Raw genomic sequence first — 21,183 nt, forward strand, 5'->3', positions numbered from 1 at the left:
GCTCCTCACAGGTCCGCCATCACCGTGGGGCCTACCTGCGTCTCCGCCTCACTTTAAATTACCGCCGTCGCTCCTCACAGGTCTGCCGCCGCTGTGGGGCCTACCTGTGCCTCCGCCTCGCTTGAAATCACCACCGCCGCTCCTCACAGGTCCGCCGCCGCCGTGAGGCCTACCTGCGCCTCCGCCTCACTTTAAATCACCGCCGCCGCTCCTCATACGTCCACCGCACCACCGCCGTGGGGCCTACCTGTGCCTCTGCCTCGCTTTAAATCACCGCTGCCGCTCCTCACAGGTCCGCCGCCGCTGAGAATCAAAGTGGACCCAGCAACATGTTGGCAGTCTTCTCTCTTCAGTGATGTTGACTGACCTGCAGTGTATTTTCAACATTTTCTTACAAATCTTTTAGCCAAACCTGAGTTTTTCTCTCTCTGCCAAGATCAATTAATGTATTACTGATAGTGATATTGGTAAAGGGTAAGTTGTCAATAGTCAATCTGATTGGGATTCATTGAATCATAGAACGATGCAGCACAGAAACACATCTGCCTGTGCCATCCCTTTGAAAGAGCTATCCAATTAGTCCCACTCCCCTGCTCTTTCCCCTGCAAATGTTTCTACTTCAAGTATTTATTCTATTCCCTTTTGAAAGTTACTACTGAATCTGCTTTGACCACCCTTTCGGACAGTGCATTCCAGATCAGAACAACTCGCTGCGTAAATGTTTCTTTCCTCATGTTGCCTCTGGTCCCTTTATCAATTTCCTTAAATCTATGTCCTCTGGATACTGACCCTTCACTGGAAACAGATTATCCTTATCAAAACCCTTCATGATTTTCCAACACTTTTTTTTAATCGATCTGTCTGCCTAGCTTAATTCACGAGTTCACTCACAACAATTTACCGTGCTGTATTTCTGTCCATTTTGCGGGCTTATTTTCAGCACTGTGATGGACATGGTGCCGGGCCCTAACACAGGGCGAAACAAAATGGCTGAAGAGAATCATGGATGAAGCGCATCGTGCGTTTCACCGCCGCCTCCTGTCTGCGCATGTGCAGTGCACCGCTGCCTCCTGTCTGCGCATGTGCAATGCACCGCCGCCCTCTGTCGGCGCATGTGCAGTGCACCGCCACCCCCTGTCTGCGCATGTGCAGTGCCCCGCCGCCTCTTGTCTGCGCATGTGTAGTGCTTAGCTGCCGCCTGTCTGCGCATGTGCAGTGCACCGCGCCTGCCCTCGGAAAAAAACCGTTACCCAAGGGCCGCGGCTTCGGAGCGGCGCTCTTGTTCGAGTGCCGCTCTCCTGACCCGCTTGCAACCTCAGTGCCAGGCATGGTTCCGGAGCACTTTGTCTGTCCAATATAACTCGCTCCCTCTCCTCCGGCTCGGGTTTGTGTGTATGAAATCCCTCTGCAGGGCTGGTTGAAAGATTTGAAGCCCGGTTGGCGCTTTTAAGTAGTATGAGGGGCGGCGAAAATGATCAGGTCCGCCAGAGACGGTGTTCGCCTTTCGGTGGTAAAGGTGACTGCAGCCCGCAGGGAGACCAAGTAAGGCGGCCCTTTGTATTCCATGTTTTGGTGCACGTTTAGCGAGCATCTATCGGGAGGTCCCAGTTCCTTGTAATTTACCGTTGGTAGAAGGGCACGAATGGCCTTCTAGTCACTGCACGTCGAGCTTTTCTTTCTAGCCGTTGCAGTTTTAAACCTGAAAAAGTCCCTACGGGTTTCCAAAGCTTTTCTTTCATCAATAACAACAATGTACATAATCAGAAAGAATTGCATTAAAGAGTCAAGGGGACTAATTTATTCAGAGTTAATGGTACAATGTAAATGGTACCGGTGGATTTATTTTGCTGTTGCTCTATAGGACGTGTTTGTTTATTTTGACCTTTTTATGATATTAATGGTGCCCTGTGGCATTTGCCGTATTGATTTTATGTTTCCGCTTGGTGACACTGGGGTAACTCTGTCGCCACCCCTACAGGTTTATCAAAAAAAAGGCCTAAATCGGCATCGTCACCCCTACAGGTTTATTTTTTTAAAAGGCCTAAATCGGCATCGAGGAGATGTCAATTTTATGAGTTTGCATTAAAGTACCATGCCTAACCCTGAATTATACACTCCCAAAATTACCTCCCAGTAAAATGCTGCTATGAGTCTACCAATGCTTTCACCAGTCAAGCAGCAATGATGATGTGAAAATTTCCACTAGGTACTGGTTTCTTAGCATTTTAACCAGGAGTGAAAACAGCAGAGAGAACAGGCCGACAGAGCGGGAGAGGCGGACCTGCCAGAGGAGAGGCGGGAGAGGCTGATTTAAACCGAGCTCCTGCGAGAGGAGAGAGAGAAGTAAAAAGTAATCGAAGTGTGACGTCACCAGAAAACAGGTAAGTGATTGGTTGGTGAGTATTTCTCTCTTGCTTTTTTCCAAACTTAAATTTTGTGGTTTATAGTTTCTAAGGTCTCTGTTGTGTAGTGGGGACTGCTGGTAAACAAGGGCCCTTGAGTATATCATTTAATTATAGTGTAATTGGTGGGATTGATTTGAATTAATTAAAGGGTAAGTCATGGCAGTACAGCTCGGTGCCGTGGTATGCTCCTCCTGCACTATGTGGGAAATCAGGGACACTTCCTGTGTCCCTGACGACCATATGTGCAGGAAGTATATCCAGCTGCAGCTACTGGCAGACCGCATTGCGGTGCTGGAGCTGCGAATGGATACATACTGGAACATTCACGATGCTGAGGACATCGTGCAAAGCACGTTTCATGAGTTGGTCACACCGCAGGTAAAGGCTGCACAGACAGGAAGGGAATGGGTGACCGCCAGCCAGAGTAGTAGGTAATGGCAGGTAGTGCAGGAGTCCCCTGTGACCATCCCTCTCTCAAACAGATGTACTGCTTTGGATATTGTTGGGGAGGATGGCTTATCGGGGGAAGGCAGCAGCAGCCAACTTCCTGGCACCAGGGGTGGTTCTGCTGCACAGGACTAGAGGAAAAAGAGTGGGAGAGCTATAGTAATAGGGAACTCTATTTTAAGGGAAATAGATAGGCGTTTCTGCGGCTGCAAACGAGACTCCAGGATGGTATGTTGCCTCCCTGGTGTAAGGGTCAAGGATGTCTCCGAGCGGCTGCAGAGCATTTTGGAAGGGGAGGGTGAACAGCCAGTTGTCGTGGTGCATATAGGTACCAACGATATAGGTAAAAAACGGGATGAGGTCCTAAAAGCTGAATATAGGGAGTTAGGAGGTAAATTTTAAAAAATAGGACCTCAAATGTAGTAATCTCAGGATTGCTACCAGTGCCACGTGCTAGTCTGGGGTGAAATAGAAGGATATTTCAGATGAATATGTGGCTAGAAGAATGGTGCAAGGGGGAGGAATTCAAATTCCTGGGACATTGGAACCGGTACAAACCGGACGGTTTGCACCTGGGCAGGACCGGGACCGATGTCCTAGGGGGAGTGTTTGCTAGTGTTGTGGGGGATGGTTTAAATTAAAATGGCAGGGGGTTGGGAACCTGAGCAGGGAGACGGAGGAAAGGGAAACAAGGATAGAAGCAAAAGACAGGAAGGAGAAAAGCAAAGGTGGCAGTCAGAGAAAGCAATGGTTTAAATCAAACATGGCCACAGTAAATAATTCTAAAAGGTCTAAGAGTGTTAAAAAAACAAGCCTGAAGGCTTTGTGTCTTAATGCAAGGAGCATTTGTAATAAGGTGGATGAATTAGCTGCGCAAATAGAAGTAAACGGATATGATATGATTGGGATATTTGAAGGTCGAGAGCTGGAGAGAGGACAATTTGAAGGACGAGAGCTGGAGAGGGGACAGTTTGAAGGACGAGAGCTGGAGAGGGGACAGTTTGAAGGACGAGAGCTGGAGAGAGGACAGTTTGAAGGACGAGAGCTGGAGAGAGGACAGTTTGAAGGACGAGAGCTGGAGAGAGGACAGTTTGAAGGACGAGAGCTGGAGAGAGGACAGTTTGAAGGACGAGAGCTGGAGAGAGGACAGTTTGAAGGACGAGAGCTGGAGAGAGGACAGTTTGAAGGACGAGAGCTGGAGAGAGGACAGTTTGAAGGACGAGAGCTGGAGAGAGGACAGTTTGAAGGACGAGAGCTGGAGAGAGGACAGTTTGGAGGACGAGAGCTGGAGAGAGGACAGTTTGGAGGACGAGAGCTGGAGAGACAGTTTGAAGGTCGAGAGCTGGAGAGACAGTTTGAAGGTCGAGAGCTGGAGCGGAACCCGGTTACCAGGACGCCAAGTTGGACAGCCAGGGTAATGTGCAGGCCAGGTGTGTGGTAGAAACCGAGGGGAAACATCGAGAAAAACTGAGAGGAAACATCGAGAAAGACAGAGGAAACATCGAGAGAGACCAAGATGGAAACATCGAGAAAGACTGAGGGGGCACTTTATTTATTTAATTTTATTAATTTATTAATTAATTTAATTTATTTAATCATAAGTTGTGAGTTCCTCACGATGCTCTCCCAGTGCGGCCACCCTGTAACTAGAGATTATTCTAGAAGCCTGGGTAGAAATATCAATGTAATTACTGTAGAAATTACTTTTTTTACATTATTGCTTGTTCATTTTATGTGCTGTCTTTTTATGTCTTTTATTTATTTTATGTTTGCTTTATTTATATTTAATTAATTAAAGTATGCATGCGTGTATATGTCGGTATGTGTTTTTTTGTGATGGCGCTGATGAAGATGGCTGCCGTCCTTGCGAGCTCCGTGCGTACCAGGCAGCTAAGTGTTCTTGCTGCTTGGTGCTCTCGGCTCGTCAAGAAAAAAGCATTTCACTGACTAGATTACACTTCTTGTATTTAGTTATGTGACCAATAAAATTGAAATTGAATTGAATTGGTTACGGAAACATGGCTCCGGGGTGACCAAGGCTGGGAACAACATCCAGGGGTATTCAATATTCAAGAAAGACAGGCGAAAAGGAGGTGGCGTAGCATTGCTGGTTAAAGAATAGATTAACACAATTGTAAGGAAGGATATTAGCTCTGATGATGTGGAATCTGTATGGGTAGAACTGAGAAATACCAAGGGGCAGAAAACGTTAGTGGGAGTGGTATACAGACCCCCAAACAGTAATGCGGAGGTTGGGGATGGCATTAAATGGGAAATTAGAGACGCGTGCAATAAGGGCACAGCAGTTATCATGGGTGACTTTAATCTACATATAGATTGGGCTAACCAAATTAGTAACAAAACTGTGGAGGAGGAATTCCTGGAGTGTATACGGGATGGTTTCCTGGACCAATATGTCGAGGAACCAACTAGAGACCAGGCCATCTTAGACTGGGTATTATGTAATGAGAAAGGATTAATTAGCAATCTTGTTGTGCGAGGCCCCTTGGGTCGGAGCGATCATAATATGATAGAATTCTTCATTAAGATGGAGAGTGAAGTCGTTGACTCGGAGACTAGGGTCCTGAATTTAAATAAAGGAAACTACGATGGTATGAGGCGCGAGTTGGGTAGGATTAATTGGGGAATGTTACTCAAAGGGTTGACGGTGGATAGGCAATGGTAAACATTCAAAGATCGCATGGATGAACTACAGAATTTGTTCATCCCTGTGGCATAAAAATAAAACAAAAAAGGTGACTCAACCGTGGCTAACGAGGGAAATTAGGGATAGCATAAGATCCAAGGAGAGGACACAAATTGGCCAGAAAAAGCAGTAAACCTGAGGATTGGGAGCAGTTTAGGATTCAGCAAAGGAGGACAAAGGGATTAATTAAGAGGGGGAAAATAGAGTATGAGAGTAAGCTTGCAGGGAACATAAAAACTGACTGTAAAAGCTTTTATAGATATGTGAAGGAAAAAGATTGGTGAAGTCAAGCGTAGGTACCTTGCAGTGAGAATCAGGGGAATTTATAATGGGGAACAAAGAAATGGCTGACCAATTAAATACATACTTTGGTTCTGTCTTCACAAAGGAGGACACAAATAACCTCCCAGAGATGTCGGGGAACATAGGGTCTAATGAGAGGGAGGAACTGAATGAAATCAATATTTGTAGGGAAATGGTGTTAGGGGAATTGACGGGATTGAAGGCTGATAAATCCCATGGGCTTGATAATCTACATCCTAGGGTACTTAAGGAAGTGGCCTTAGAAATAGTAGATGCATTGCTGTTCATCTTCCAAAATTCTATAGACTCTGGAACAGTTCCCATGGATTAGAGGGTAGCTAATGTTACCCCACTGTTCAAAAAAAGGTGGTAGAGAGAAAACGGGGAATTATAGACTGGTAAGCCTGACATCGGTAGTGGGGAAAATGCTAGAATCCGTTATAAAAGATGTAATAGCAGAGCACTTGGAAAACAGTGACAGGATCGGATAAAGTCAACATGGATTTACAAAAGGTAAATCGTGCTTGACTAATCTACTGGAATTTTGAGGATGTAACTGGTAGAATAGATAAGGGAGAACCAGTGGATGTGGTGTATTTGGACTTTCAGAAGGCTTTCGATAAAGTCCCGCATAAGAGATTAGCGTGTAAAGTTAAGGCACATGGGATTGGGGGCAAGGTACTGACTTGGATAGAGAACTGTTTGGCAGACAGGAAGCAGAGTTGGAATAAACGGGTCTTTTTCTAAGTGGCAGGCAGTGACTAGTGGGGTACCGCAGGGATCGGTCCTAGGACCCCAGCTATTCACAATATATATTAATGATCTAGACGAGGGAACTTGATGTAATATCTCCAAGTTTGCAGACGACACAAAGCTGGGTGGGCATGTGTGCTGTGAGGAGGATGCCGAGAAACTCCAGCATGATTTGGGCAGATGCAGTATAATGTGGATAAATGCGAGGTTATCCACTTTGGTGGCAAAAACAGGAAGGCAGATTATTATCTGAACGGCAATAGATTGGAAGAAGGGGAAGTGCAACGAGACCTGGGTATCCTTGTGCACCAGTCGCTGAAGGTAAGCATGCAGGTGCAGCAGGCGATTTAAGAAGGCAAATGGTATGTTGGCCAACGTGACCTCAGCGAGGACCAATGCGTGAAGCGGCTGCGCCTCAGCAAAGACGCCATTTCTGACCTTTGTCAGCTCCTGCAACTGGACTTGCAGCCGAGGAGCGACATCCAGACAGCACTCTCAGTGGAAGTTAAAGTGACCACTGCATTAAACTTTTACGCAGCTGGGTCCTTCCAGGCACCAGCTGGACACATAACTAGGATCAGTCAGTATGCAGTCAACCGCTGCATTACCGAGGTAACGAATGCTCTCTTTCGGCATGCCCCTCTATACATACAGTGCAACAGTTGGAGAGACAGACACAATTTTTTCAGAAGTGTGGAATTCCTCGCGTGCAAGGCTGCATTGATTGTACACCCATCGTTATTCGTGTACCATACCACAATGCCTCTCTTGTGAATAGAAAGGGTTACTGCTCACTTAATGTACAGATGGTATGTGACCACAGGCAGAAAATTGTGCAAGTAACTGCTCATTTTCCAGACAAGTGTTCCCAATGCACACATCTTGATGGAATCAAGGGTTCCACAACTGTTTGAGGCAGAAAACAGATTGCATGGTAGGTTCCTTGGGGATGTGAGCTACCCACTTAAAACTTGGTTGCTGACACTGTTATGAAATCCCCATACCCCTCAAGAAAGGGCCTATAATGAAGCACATTCCAGGGGAAGAAATATAATACAGCACACTTTTGGATTATTAAAACAACGCTTCCAGTGTCTAGACCGCTCTAATGGTGCCTTGCAGTATGAACCAGAAAGAGTTAGCAAAATAATAGTTGTATGTTGCATGCTGCATAATATTGCCATTGAAAGGGGTGTGCGGTAGCTTGATGAAGATGAGTGGCAACAGCCAGACAGGCCACGGGAAGAGGGTGAGCATAACATTGATTCTCCTGCAGATGACCATCCATTGCCGGAAGCTTCACAGATGAGGCGGGATCTCATTAAGGAATTTTTTGTATTAAGGCCTCCCTAGCATTCGCCGTGCAGAGGCAGTTACTTTATTTATAACTGTATTGCATTTCCTAACATGTTCTTTTACTTGCTGTCAGGTGTATCTTAATGGTCGTAATAAATAACGGATGGATACAATATTTAGTGTTCATAACTTTTTTTATTTGAGAGACTGTATGTATACTGTGTGAATATCATTATAATAATGCAGTGTTTTTTCTATGTGATCCTCTAGTGGAGTGATGAGTTCCAGAGAGGTCCAAGCTGCCAACCTACCTCTGTGACGCAGGGCTGTCTGTCCTATTCTGTTGAGGGCTCTACATACTTGCTGCAGCCTCCCCTGTCAGGTTACCAGAAGCATTTGCCAGCAAGGGATTTGTGGTGGTGACTTGAGAGTTAGCTGCCACTGATGGAGGGGCTCTCTCTATTTCTGTTGAACCAAGGCCACAGTTCTTTCCATCCCAGTTTACACATTTTGGTCTAGTGTAACAAGAGACGTGTTCAGTTGCTGTTGCTCATGTAATAACCTATTTTCCTTGGCAGGTTGCATAGGGACAGAATAGCAAGTCACTTCGACTTTAAACTAAAAAAGGTGGGTGAGGGGAAATTTAGAAATCTAAAGAGAAAGGTCAAGGCAACAGAGCAGTGTAGCGATTTGGGTAAAAAAATAAACTGTGACAGGAAGGGACAGAGTTTAATGGTAGCAGTGCAGCAGAGAATAAGGGTAAAAAATGTAAATTAAAGGCTCTTTATCTTGTTACGAATGCTTCGTGCATTCAGATAGACGAACTAGTGGCACAAATAGAAATAAATGGGTTTGATCTAATAGCCATTACAGAGACGTGGTTGCAAGGTGACCAAGGTTGGGAACTAAATGTTCCAAGGTACTTGACGTTTCAAAAAGACAGGCAGAATGGAAAAGGAGGGGGAGTAGCCCTGATAAAGAATGACATAAGGACAGTAGAGAGAAAGGATCTCTGCTCTGAAGATCAGGAAGTAGAATCAGTATGGGTGGAGATAAGGAATAACAAGGGGCAGAAAACTGGCCCCCTAACAGTAGCTATACCGTTGGACAGAATAGTAATCAGGAAATGGTAGGAGCTTGTAACAAACGTAATGCAATAATTGTGGGGGACTTTAATCTTCATATAGTCTGGACAAATCAAATTGGCAAAGGTAGTCTGGAAGACGAGTTAATGGAATGCATTTGGGACAGTTTCCTAGAACAATACATCATGGAACCAACCAGGGAACAGGTTATTTTAGATCTTGTATGGTGTAATGCGACAGGGTTAATTAGCAATCTCATAGTAAAGGATCCTCCGGGGCAGAGTAATCATAATATGATAGAATTTCACGTTAAGTTTGAGAGTGACTTGCCTAAGTCCGAAACTACAGTCTTAAACTTGAATAAAGCCAATTACATAGGTATGTGGGGCGAGTTAGTTATGGTAGATTGGAAAAATAGAGTAAAAAGTATGGCAGTAGATGAGCAGCGGCTAGCATTTAAAGAAATATTTCATAATTCTCAACAAAAATACATTCCATTGAGAAACAAAAACTCCACGGGAAAAGTGATCCAACCGTGACTAACTAAAGAAGTTAAGGATAGCATTAGATTGAAAGAAGAAGCTTATAATATTGCGAAGAATAGTAGTAAGCCTGAGGATTGGGAGAATTTCAGAAACCAGCAAAGGATGACCAAAAAATTGATGATATGGGGAAAAAATAGAATGAGAGAAAACTAGCAAGAAATATAAAAGATTGTAAGAGCTTCTACAAGTATGTGAAAAGGAAGAGTGTAGCAAAAGTAAATGTTGGTCCCTTAGAGGCTGAGACAGAAGAAATTATTATGGGGAATAAGGAAATGACAAACAAACAAATATTTTGTATCTGTCTTCACAGTAGAAGACACAAAGCATACCAAAAATGGTGGGGAACCAAGGGTCTAATGAGGGTGAGAAACTTAACGTAATTAATATAGGTAGAGAAAAAAGTACTAGTGAAACTAATGGGACCAAAAGACGACAAATCCCCTGGGCCTGATGGCCTACATCCTAGGGTTCTAAAAGAGGTGGCTGAAGAGATAGTGGATGCATTGGTTTTGATCTTCCAAAATTCCCTAGGTTCTAGAACAGTCCCAGCAGATTGGAAGGTAGCAAATGTAACACCGCTATTCAAGAAAGGAGGGAAAGAGAAAATGGGGATGACAAGCCAGTTAGCCTGACATCAGTTGTTGGGAAAATGCTGGAATCCATTGTTAAGGAAGTGGTATCAGGGCACTTAGAAAATCATAACATGATTAGGCAGAGTCAACATGGTTTTATGAAAGGGAAATTGTGTTTGACAAATTTATTAAAGGTTTTTGAGGATGTAACTAGCAGGGTCGATAAAGGGGAACCAGTGGATGTAGGATATTTGGATTTCCAAAAGGCATTCGATAAGGTGCCACATAAAAGGTTATTACACAAGATTAGGGCTCATGGGGCTGGGGGTAATATAGTAGCATGGATAGAGGATTGGTTAACAGACAGAAAACAGAGAGTAGGGATAAACTGATTCCTATGAAGGAACAGCAATTACAGGTCCAAATTGGAATGGTGTGTGACTTGGAAGGGAACTTAGAGGGTGATGTTCCCACAATGTTGCTGCTCTTGTTCTGGCTAGAGGGTGGCAGAGGAGAATGCTGTCAAAATAACCTTGGTGAGTTGCTGCAGTGCATTGCTATGGATTGTATTTACTACAGCCGCAGTGTGCAGGTGATGGAAGAGGTGGATTTTGAACCCAGTGGTGCAGGGCATCTATCCAGAAATCCCCACAAGGGGAAAGTACCCGAGTAGTGTACTTAAAGGAAAAGGCCTGGTTAAACATAATTCCACCTTTTGTAACCAGACCCCTCAATTGTGCTGCAGTAACAATATTATTCACGAGCTAGCTAGTAGACAGCTAAAAATCTGGTTCCAAATCAGTGTGATGTGGAGATATTTTTGATGTATTATGTACAGATCATTTTAATAAACACATAACTATTTCATTGTTGGGTAGTTTCTGTGCGTCTGAATAGAACCAGTAATAATTGGACCCCTGGTATACTGTGAAGGAAACATTCCAGCTGTACTTGTGCAGCCCTGTGACAGACCATTGTTAGAATGTGCAATTTAGAAGCCAGTCAAATGAATGAGTCCATAAAATGCTGTTATGATAGCACTTTATACACACACTGAATTTTCAGCTGCTTCATCAATGACCTTCCCTCCAACATAAGGTCAGAAATGGGGATGTTCGCTGATGACTGCACAGTGTTTAGTGTCATTCACAATACCTCAGATAATGAAGCAGTCCATGCCCGTATGCAACAAGACCTGGCTGACATTCAGGCTTGGGCTGATAAGTGGCAGGTAACATTTGCCAGGCAATGGCTATCTCCAACAAGCGAGAGTCTAAACACCGCACCTTGACATTCAATGGCATTATCATCGCCAAATCCCCCACCATCAACATCCTGAGGGTCACCATTGACCAGAAACTTAACTGGACCAGCCACACAAATACTGTGGTAACAAGAGCAGCTCAGAGGTTAGGTATTCTGCAGCGAGTGTTTCACCTCCTGACTCTCCAAAGCCCTTCTACCATCTACAAGGCACAAGTAAGGTGTGTGATGGAATAATCTCCACTTGCCTGGAGGAGTGCAGCTCCAACAACACTCAAGAAGCTCGACACCATCCAGGACAAAGTAGCCCGCTTGATTGGCACCTGCTCTACCACCTTAAACATCCACCACCGGCGTACCGTGGCTGCAGTGTGTAATATCTACAAGATGCACTGCAGCAACTCACCATGTCTTCTTCGGCAGTACCGCCTAAACTCGCGACCTCTTCCATGTAGAAGAACAAGGGTAGCAGGTGCGTGGGAACACCACCACCTCCAAGTCGCACATCATCCTGACTTAGAAATATATTGCCGATCCTTCGTCGCTGGGTCAAAATCCTGGAACTCCCTACCTAACAGCACTGTGGGAGTACCTTCACCACACGCAGCAGTTCAAGAAGGCAGCTCACCACCACTTTCTCGAGGGCAATTAGGGATGGGCAATAAATGCTGGCCTTGCCAGTGATGCCCACATCTCATAAAAGTGAATTAAAAAAATTTCAGTACTCTCAACTTATATTTGCTCCTGTTATGTTCTGTTACATTTTCTGCAGTTATTTCTCAATTTTTGACTGCTCAGACCTTACTTTAGGATTAAACAATGTCAAAATGTGGAACAGAACCAGGACAGGACAAGAAAGGAGGTGAACGCAGACTTGGGAAGTAAAAAAAAGATACAAACATAACGGAAATAAAAGGTGACCCTTATTGCAATTCCAAATATTGAAAGGAACAGTTCACTTTCATGGAACCTTGTGCAAGTGACCTGATGGTGTGCAGTGATTATGGCATAAAACGTAGGTTATTTTAAGGAGCGTCACCTCTCTCAAAATGGCTTCTGCCACTGCATGCTGGAAAAATTTACACTTTCTCTGGCCTTGCCTGAAGCATATCGGAAGTCAGTCAATCTGTTGATTACCAACAGACATGGAATCTGAAGAATGCAAAGACCCAAGTGCTGGAAACAATTAACAAATATCACTAGGTAATTAATTAATGTCCGGTTAACCACGGGTTAAAAATGCTTGTTTAATAACTCCTGCCTTCCACTCTATCACTGACGTACCCTTTTGTTTCCGCCTCCTCCCCGGTACTTGCTTAAAGCCTGTTACATCTAACATTTTCCAGTTCAGACGGAAGGTCATCGACCTGACACGTTAACTGTTTCTTGCTCCACAGATGCTACCTGACCTGACCTGAGTATTTCCAGCATTTTCTGTTTATATTTCTTGTTTAAACCCCGCAGGTGATCTTTGCAGCACTGTAAGTGGATGTAAAAGATCCATGATGCTATTTGAGGAAGAGCAGGGACGTTCTCAAAGTGCCCTCGCCAACATTTATCCCTCAATACCACCAAAAACAGATTATCTGGTCTCTTAACTCATTTTCTGTTTGTAGCACCTCGCTGTGTGCAGATTGGCTGCTGTGTTTGCATAAGTTACTACACTTAAATAACTCATTAGCTGTGAAGCGCTATGTGATGTTGTGAGGACATGATCAGGCACTATAGGAATGCAATTCTTTAGTCTCACATCAGTTTCTCGATAGCACGCCTGTATTTCAAAGAGTGCAAGATATACAAGGTTTGGACAATTCTGATTTTCTCCGAGTTAAAATTTTTGACCAAGCAGCAAAGGGCGTGGAGGCAAGAGGCAAACTCTATAGATAAGAACCGCTATCTAATTCTGAATATGACTATAAGCAGTTGGGATTGGGGCGCTACTAAACTGCCAAGAAAAGTCCATTATCTAGTACAGGTAGACTATCCTTTATCCGAAAACCTCGGGACCAGCTGTGTTTCGGTTTTCGGAGAATTTCGGATTTCGGAAGGTGGGTCGGCAGGGGTCCGCGGGGGGGTTCGTGCGCACGACTTACGCTGACGCGCAGCGTAAGTCGTGCGCACGACCCCCCGCCGGCCCCGCCCCCCCCCCCCCCCCCCACGGACCCCCACCGGCCCGACCCCCCCGCGGACCCCCGCCGACTTACGGTCGGGGTCCGCGGGGGGGTCGGGGCCGGCGGGGGTCCGCGGGGGGTCGTACGCACGACTTACGCTGACGCTCAGCGTAAGTCGGGGTCCGTGGGGGGGTCGGCGCCGGCGGGGGGTCGTGCGCATGACTTACGCTGACCAAAAAAACCTTCGGTTTTTAGAGGGTTTCGGTTTTCGGAAGTCCGGATAAAGGGTAGTCTACCTGTAATTGAAAGGCCCACCAGGAATGCCATTTAAAGGAACTCCACCACCTGGTTTGCCTATTTAACTGTTCCATGAACTGGTCCAAAACAACTGTTGTTTTGGCTGACTTTGCCAACTCTAAAACTGTAAAAGGCCCAACCATGAATAAACCTATTTTGGAATTCAGTCTGCTATGAAATCCAGAGATGATAAATGGGTTTCTTGTTTGCCCATTATAAGCTTTCCCAAATTTCTTTGCACGCTCGGTCAAACACACCAGCTCATATGGAGCGCTTGCATATGGAAGCTGACTTGTGACAAGAAAATTATCTGGTGACAGCTCCAATTGTAACAACTGTTTAGGTTATTGCGTCATATCCTAATAAAAAATCAAATGCAGGTTTGCCCAACATTTTAGTGTTTAATTTCTTCTAGTAATACATGAGTTAATATATGCAAGTAAAATTCTTAATGCTGCCTGCAACTTCATGCAAAATGAGTTTTGCTGGGAGACATGTAAGAGAGAATATTTTGCCAAGAGCTATTTGACTCATCAGCAAAATCAGTTGCTGTATTTCTCATCCTGTTTAATAAAATAAGATTAGATCAAGTCTCTTGTGTACTGATCAGATTCACAGAGTAGAACAAAAAGGTTTAACACTTGCCTCTTTTACACTGGTGCTTGTTTATTTCTGATGCCGGAAGACTTGTGTCTGTGAATCAGCACCCTGCATTTACCCTGATAAATCCGGCTCCCTTCTCTGGCTGGTTCTCTTAAGTTGCATTGATATGATTAATGAGGTGATAAATCCATCTTACTCGGTCTTCCTGGTGGTCATAGAATTGGCTCTTTGCTTGAGCAATCCAAAATTAATTGCACTGCCCTCTCTTCCCATAATCATGTCATCTTTCCCTGCTTCAGATGTTTGTTTACTCTTTCCTTAAAAGATGCAGTGGCCTCTGCCTCAGCTACTCGGGCCTTGGGGAATCTGACAACTTCCATCTGGGGTTGCCACCAACTGGACAAAACCCTCGCAACGGAAACTGGAAGCTCGCGAACCCTGCCAATCGTTGTGTCTGTACCTTACTACCTAGACACAATTTAGGACTCAGAGATTCAAACATGAAGTGCTTTATTCAAAAAGAAGGTTCTGGAGAGTACCGAACAAAGAGAACTAAAACTTAACCAAGAGAACAACCCCAACCATTTATCTGCTGTGACAGCGCCACCGCAGGTGGGAGGAGAACACCCAATACATAACACCAAGTGTAACGTATACAGACCCAGTTTTTTCATGGTCTGCGATTTTCTCATCGTGATAAATTGGCTGGATTTAGCAGTGTAAATGGAGGGAGCCGATTCTCCAACACCAGTTTCCAGAATCTGAAGTACACAGGCACCAGCTATTTACTATAAAACCCAAAGCTTAGCAGAAATGCCATAGGTTGTTTATGTTGTGAGATTCGTCAGGATTAACTTTGGCAATGCGTGCCCTCGCTGATGGGGCAACAAGTAATTGAAGATCATTTTGTACCGTTGCAATCCAGCAGGGGGTGCAGCTGCGGATATATGAAAAACTGTCAGTAAAGACGGGCAAACTACACCGTTGTAACAAATAGAGAAATTTCATGGGGAGCAATTGTGTGAGGTAATTCTGGTGGAGAATAAAGGCACAACTTCCTGTTTCCACCCATGAATTAAGTTGAATAAAATTGCCTGCCGTCGTCATGTTCAGCCAACACTTTGGGGGGGGTTGCTGGGCTACTCCGAACATTCTGCCCCCTGAGAGGTACAGTACAGCTGCTGAAGGCCCCAGAGTTGAAAAGGCAAATGGTAATGCCAGAAGAATCAATTGCAGTTGGGACAAGAACCTGGCCCCGAATGGCACACTGCTGTTCTGAGTTCCCGCAGGCATGGTCGCATGCCTCTCTTATTGTAATGATGATGATCCCGTCCCCAGGATTTAGGACGGGGCTGCTGCCAGGTAAAAAATTGTGCCTCGCTGCAATCCTAACGACATAATGGTACCATGCCCTACTGTTTTTATTTTATATATTTTAATAGCTACGGTCAAAACTGAAGCAGCTCTCTCCTGCATGTTCAGAAATGCATTGTTTGTGGCAAGATTGTTTTATCATGAAAGTAGTTGAGATATTTCAAAAAATACTCTCCAGGCACAAACTGAATAACATGTTGCCGGGACCTTAGCAAGTGTTTTGAGGCCCAGAGGTGTGATTATTTACCCATTAGCATTCCATAAAACCATTCTCATCATGGCTCAAAGCTACAAATCATAATTGAACAGATGGGGAAACAATCAAATCAGTATGACGGAATGAAAAGCGCCGATTTATGAAGTTCAAAAGATGATGATTCAAAGATGGATGGTAAGCAACTGATACCAATACAAAGGAGAACCAATGACATTAATCAGAATATTTTTGGTAGCCAACTTGGATTCTCCACTAAGCTGAGGACTGATGATTGGAAATAAGGTTTTAAACCTAATAAATTTGAGAAAATAATGAAACTTACATGTACAACGTATTTTTGTGTTGGAAATGCCCATAACAATGTTTTCTCAAAGTTGTCTCCATAGTTGCCCAAGAGTCTATCCTTGGACCCCATCTTTTCCTTATCTAAATGCTACCATTTGGCAACATCATGCGCGGACATGGGATTAGCTTCCACATGAACGCTGATAACACCCAGCTCCAACTCTCCACCATCTCTTTTGGTCCCTTTCACTACCCGCCTGATTTTCCGTCCATTTAAATTAATACAGAAAATTGCGGCGTGCCTTTCTCTCCACAAGATTTTCCTGTAATTCTTGTGCCCAGGCAATCCATATCTGGGACAAAATCTGAGAGCATGAGGTGTTAAAGGCGATTATATAATAATCTAAGTGTATCTGATTGTACAATTTGACCCTTTGGCTCGATCGGGCCAAGATACCATGCCTGGACATGTAAGATTGGAACTGATAACCTTTTATGGCAGACATGGTAATAGAATACCTGAGTCTAGCAGGTCCACAGTTCTCCATGGCGTCATTGATGATTGACCAGCCAGGCCCATTAACAGGATCTGCATGGGTAGACCTATCACTGGGAGCTGGGCTTCTTCCCATCTGGCTGCAGGAAATCCTGCAATCAATACTCTAGTGGATGGGGTAGTCCTAGCTGGACTAGCAAGAGGAAGTTTACCAGTGCTGTGTAGATTTAGCTGGTTATGTGCCATCAGTACTATACTAATGAGTTTCTGTATGATGGCAAGTACAAAGATTGAAAAGTAAATCTGGCATCTAGATAGATAAGGATACCTCAAGCTAGTCAATCCTAAATTAACATGGTTAAATACAAATCTTTATTACATGTACAATGAAGATAAGATAATGATTAAAAACAACTTATTAAAATACACATGATTTTGAGATATAATATTAAAACTTCACAACTGAAAATGGTGGCCATATTTGCCTCAGTAAAAATTTAACCCTGGCCAGGGTTTTTATGTCTCAAAAATGCATTGTTATTGGAAGCATCATGGGTACCCTGAAACTGCTCTGGTGCAATGTAAATGCCCCAAAACACCAGTGTGATGGCAGAACAGCTTCTGAAACTTCTGTGTATAATATGTGGCCCCACTATATCTGGTTCTTGTATGTCTTTATTTTCTCTTGGCTTGGAAGGACCGATAATAGCAGAGCTTAACTCACCCTTATTTTGAGGATGATATACTCAACTTCCAAACAATCACCCTCACTTTTTAATATACATACAGTTATTACTTAGTTTATTGGTATGTTTTGTATCAGAAAGAATAAATGAATGGTTTGTGACCAAACCAAACTTCTTGGGCCTCAATAGTCTCAGAAAAACACTCAATTTTATTTATATATTTTTTCTTGATGTGGGCAACAGTGGCAAGACAGACTTATTGCCTATTCCTATTTGCCCTGAGTCAACCACATGTAGACCAGACCAGGGAGGGGTGGCAGGTTTGTTCCTTGAAGGACATTAGTGAACCAGTTGAGTTTATAATGACAATCTAGCAGCTTTTCATGGTTATTTTCTTGTTAGCCCATAAATTACCAGATTTATTGAATTCAATTTCACAACTTTGGTGGAATTATGAACTCATGACCTTAGGGTTGCTAGTCAAGTACCATAGCCACTAGGCCACCATACTCACTTTCCTGCGTTTGAAGGTCTCCAATATAGTATTGTCTTACTTTCTGATGCTCAATGTTTGTCAAAAACAACCATCAATTTATACCAATCGATTAAAATGCTTTCCAGATCATTTCCGGTCCACTACATTTTAGGGCCTTTTATATTTGCCGCAGTGATGTCATGGTGTAAGTTACTGTGAAAGTTGTCACCTGAGGTTAATTGCGCTTATTCCCAACTGGTTTTACTACACATTCTACTATAATTTTCTCCTTCACATGTTTCACTCTTCCCAACACAACCCTGAAAGCGCATTGTTTTGAAATCCTGGAATTGAAGGCAAGTGGGTGATGTAGTGGTCAGCGCATCATTCTTTGACCTCTAAAATCTGGGTTCAAATGCAGCTCAAACTTCTGGGATGAAAGCCTTTGCTGGGTGCATGAGTCCTCAATCCAGCTTCTGGTGAACGGCTCACAATCTGGCACTAACTGGCAATCTCACTCAGAGAGGGCACAACGACAGCTGGTGTGGGACAGGGAAGTGTAATGTTAGGTACAATAGGGTGTTGCTCTCCAAGGCTCGTTGTTTGGACAGAACAGAGGGAGCCTTGCTCTGCAGCCAGCTGACTGGTTGAAAATGGGTGCCAGAAACGAGAAATGGTTCCATTTTCTCGTGTTAATATCCCTAACGTTTATGAGCATAAAAATCTCTGGAGTTATTTTCAAAGCACATCTCCAACACCTGAATACTGCACCTTTGATGTACATTCCAAACACTTTAACATTTTCAGTTCATATTTCACAGTTGATTAGGTAGGAAATTGCAGTAAATTATATCCTGTGCATTATCAAAGAATGAAAGTCTGCTGTCCTACTTTTTTATACATTTTTTCTTATTTTTGTGACCTACTTTCTGCTCCACTGTGTTTATTTAAAGAAACTCATCAATTGTGCTACAACAGCACTTTGTAACAAGCATTTCAGAACAGCAATTTTTCATGTAATATGTCTGGGTGGCTGGCTTACTTACATCAGCAGTGGTTTCTGTGCACAGTCTTTACTGTGGTACACGAGGGCTGGAAGCACGGCGTGGTGATAGCTATCGCTTATTTGACAGCCCGTTGTTGTACACAAGTATTTTAAAGTAATTCAGCAATACTGAATAAGATAAGTAACTGTAGCAAAATCTATTTCTTTTTTGAGATTACTGAAGTGAATCCCCCTTCCCTCAGTAATATGTTGTATGTGTATCCTTTGTACAGAACTACAATATTAATGAAGAAATTACACAGGTGCTGCAAATTATGGAGGGTTTTTTTTCTATCTGCTTTCCTGCACTCACTGTATGTCTGTTTCTCTGTCTGTGTTTAAACAGAGCACATTGATTATCTAAAAAGACTTGTATTTGCATAGTGCCTTTCACCACTTCAGGACGTTCCAAAGCGCTTCACAGCCAATGAAGTATTTTTTGAAGCGCAGTCACTGTTAATGTAGGAAATGCGGCAGCCAATTTGCGCACAGCAAGCCCCCACAAACAACAATGTGATAATGACCAGATAATCTGTTTTAGTGGGTTTTTTGAGGGATAAATATTGGCCAGAACACCGGGGATAACCCCCCTGCTGTTCGAAATAGTGTCCTGGCCATGCAGAACTGACTACATAGACTTTGGACCAGTGAACAGCCACCTACAGAACTGTGCATCTAACATGCACCAAGGAGTTGGCACTGCTATGGGGTCTTTTATGTCCACCTGAGCAGCTAAATAGAATGTAATGATCCCAGAGCACTTTAAAGTAATAAGAATGTACTGAACATTACTTCTGCTGGGACAGTAAGGTAATTTTCCAATTATGCGGTTCCAGTGGGGAGCCTCACTTGCTGAGAGTAAATATCACAAATTCAGGTGTGTGCTGCACACAGCATTCTGACCATTATTTTAACTGGTCAGAAAATCATGCACAGCGTGCGGCCAAATTTCTAATATGCTCTCACAGTGGTCAAGAATCCCCACCAGATGGTTGATGACAAGAAAACTATCCGTAGTGACTTGTGTTGGATGCCAGCAGCCTTAATCATTATTTATGAATGAGGCCAGGCAGTGAGTGCTGACGGGGTGTTTGGCCTTTGGCGGGGCATCATGCTGAAACCAATCCTGCCCTCCCCCAGCGTTCACACACATGCACATTTATTTCTGGGCTCCTCAAGCTCTAGCCTGACAATCTCAGCATTTTTAATTTAAAAAACTAAATACAAGTTTGCGTGATCCCTGTGGATAGAACAGTGGGCCTGAAAATCCATGAGCAAAACCTACCTCTTGGATGGGTTGGATTTTTCTATTGAAAAGTGTTTGGCAAACACAGAAGAGACACGTGTGTGCCAAACAGTGTAGCATAATTCCCATTGACATACCTTACTCTGTCCCAAAAATATAATCGTGTAGCTGGGCTGTGACACCATTGTGCTGAATGTGACACTCAGCTGTTCTTCCCCAGCAACAACTCTCCAGTAATAGTCTTTGCACATACACTGTACCGGCCATGGCCTCCTTTATCATCACACAGTAGAGTGCGCAGCCTCAGTTCTCATGGATCAGCCTCTGACAAAACAGACCAGGAAGCTGCTCTTGGTTCTCCGGCTAAATTTCTCACTGACTTGTTCACAGCAGCACACGGACAGTATATGAAATTTTGCGAGGCTCCACACAACTGCTGGGAGGTCGTAAAACCGATTCCATGTGCCTTTTACTCGGCACAATTCGGGAAAATCCCAAGAAACCACACAACTGGGTTTGGGCAAGGCTCCACCACAGCATTAACCTTGCCTATAGAAACTGAGTGCGAGGCCTGCTGAGCAGTCTTCCGTAAAGCTGATGAGTTGCTTTTTTGCCTGCATTTTGAATTTTCTTTGCAGCACTTACATCAAACTACCCCCCCCCCCCCCTTCGGTCTGCCACCTTTGAACCATGTTAGAGCAAAGGCGAGAGCTTTGGAGACCCACAATACATATCGTGTGGTCTAGATGCAATATCCCATGCACTAAGGTGCCTAAATCAAAATTCACAAAAGCACCCTCTGTTGCACCATATATGTTGACTTATGGCACCTGTGAAGAAGATGAAGATTAGCAATTGTGACTGGTTTAAGGGGGAGTTTGTACATTTCCCACACACAAAAAAGTACAAAAGAGGGCTCTAGGCAAGAATTATTTTGAAATCACACCCCAGAGTGTTTTACATAATGATATT

The 21,183-nt window shown here is 43.9% G+C and overlaps 1 protein-coding gene across 1 annotated transcript; it reads left to right on the top strand.

Moving 5' to 3' along the window:
• The first annotated feature begins 1,241 nt into the window (after nucleotides 1–1,241).
• Nucleotides 1,242–10,978, top strand: LOC147121553 (uncharacterized). Its single transcript, XM_085981905.1, has 2 exons — nucleotides 1,242–1,542; nucleotides 2,207–10,978. The coding sequence occupies exon 2, from the start codon at nucleotides 3,616–3,618 to the stop codon at nucleotides 4,291–4,293; it is 678 nt and encodes a 225-aa protein (XP_085838031.1). The 5' UTR covers nucleotides 1,242–1,542; nucleotides 2,207–3,615; the 3' UTR covers nucleotides 4,294–10,978.
• The last annotated feature ends 10,205 nt before the right edge of the window (nucleotides 10,979–21,183 follow it).

Source organism: Somniosus microcephalus, chromosome 3 (assembly GCF_052327205.1).
Source record: "Somniosus microcephalus isolate GS21.2 chromosome 3, FLI_Smic_1.0, whole genome shotgun sequence".
NCBI lineage: Eukaryota > Metazoa > Chordata > Chondrichthyes > Squaliformes > Somniosidae > Somniosus > Somniosus microcephalus.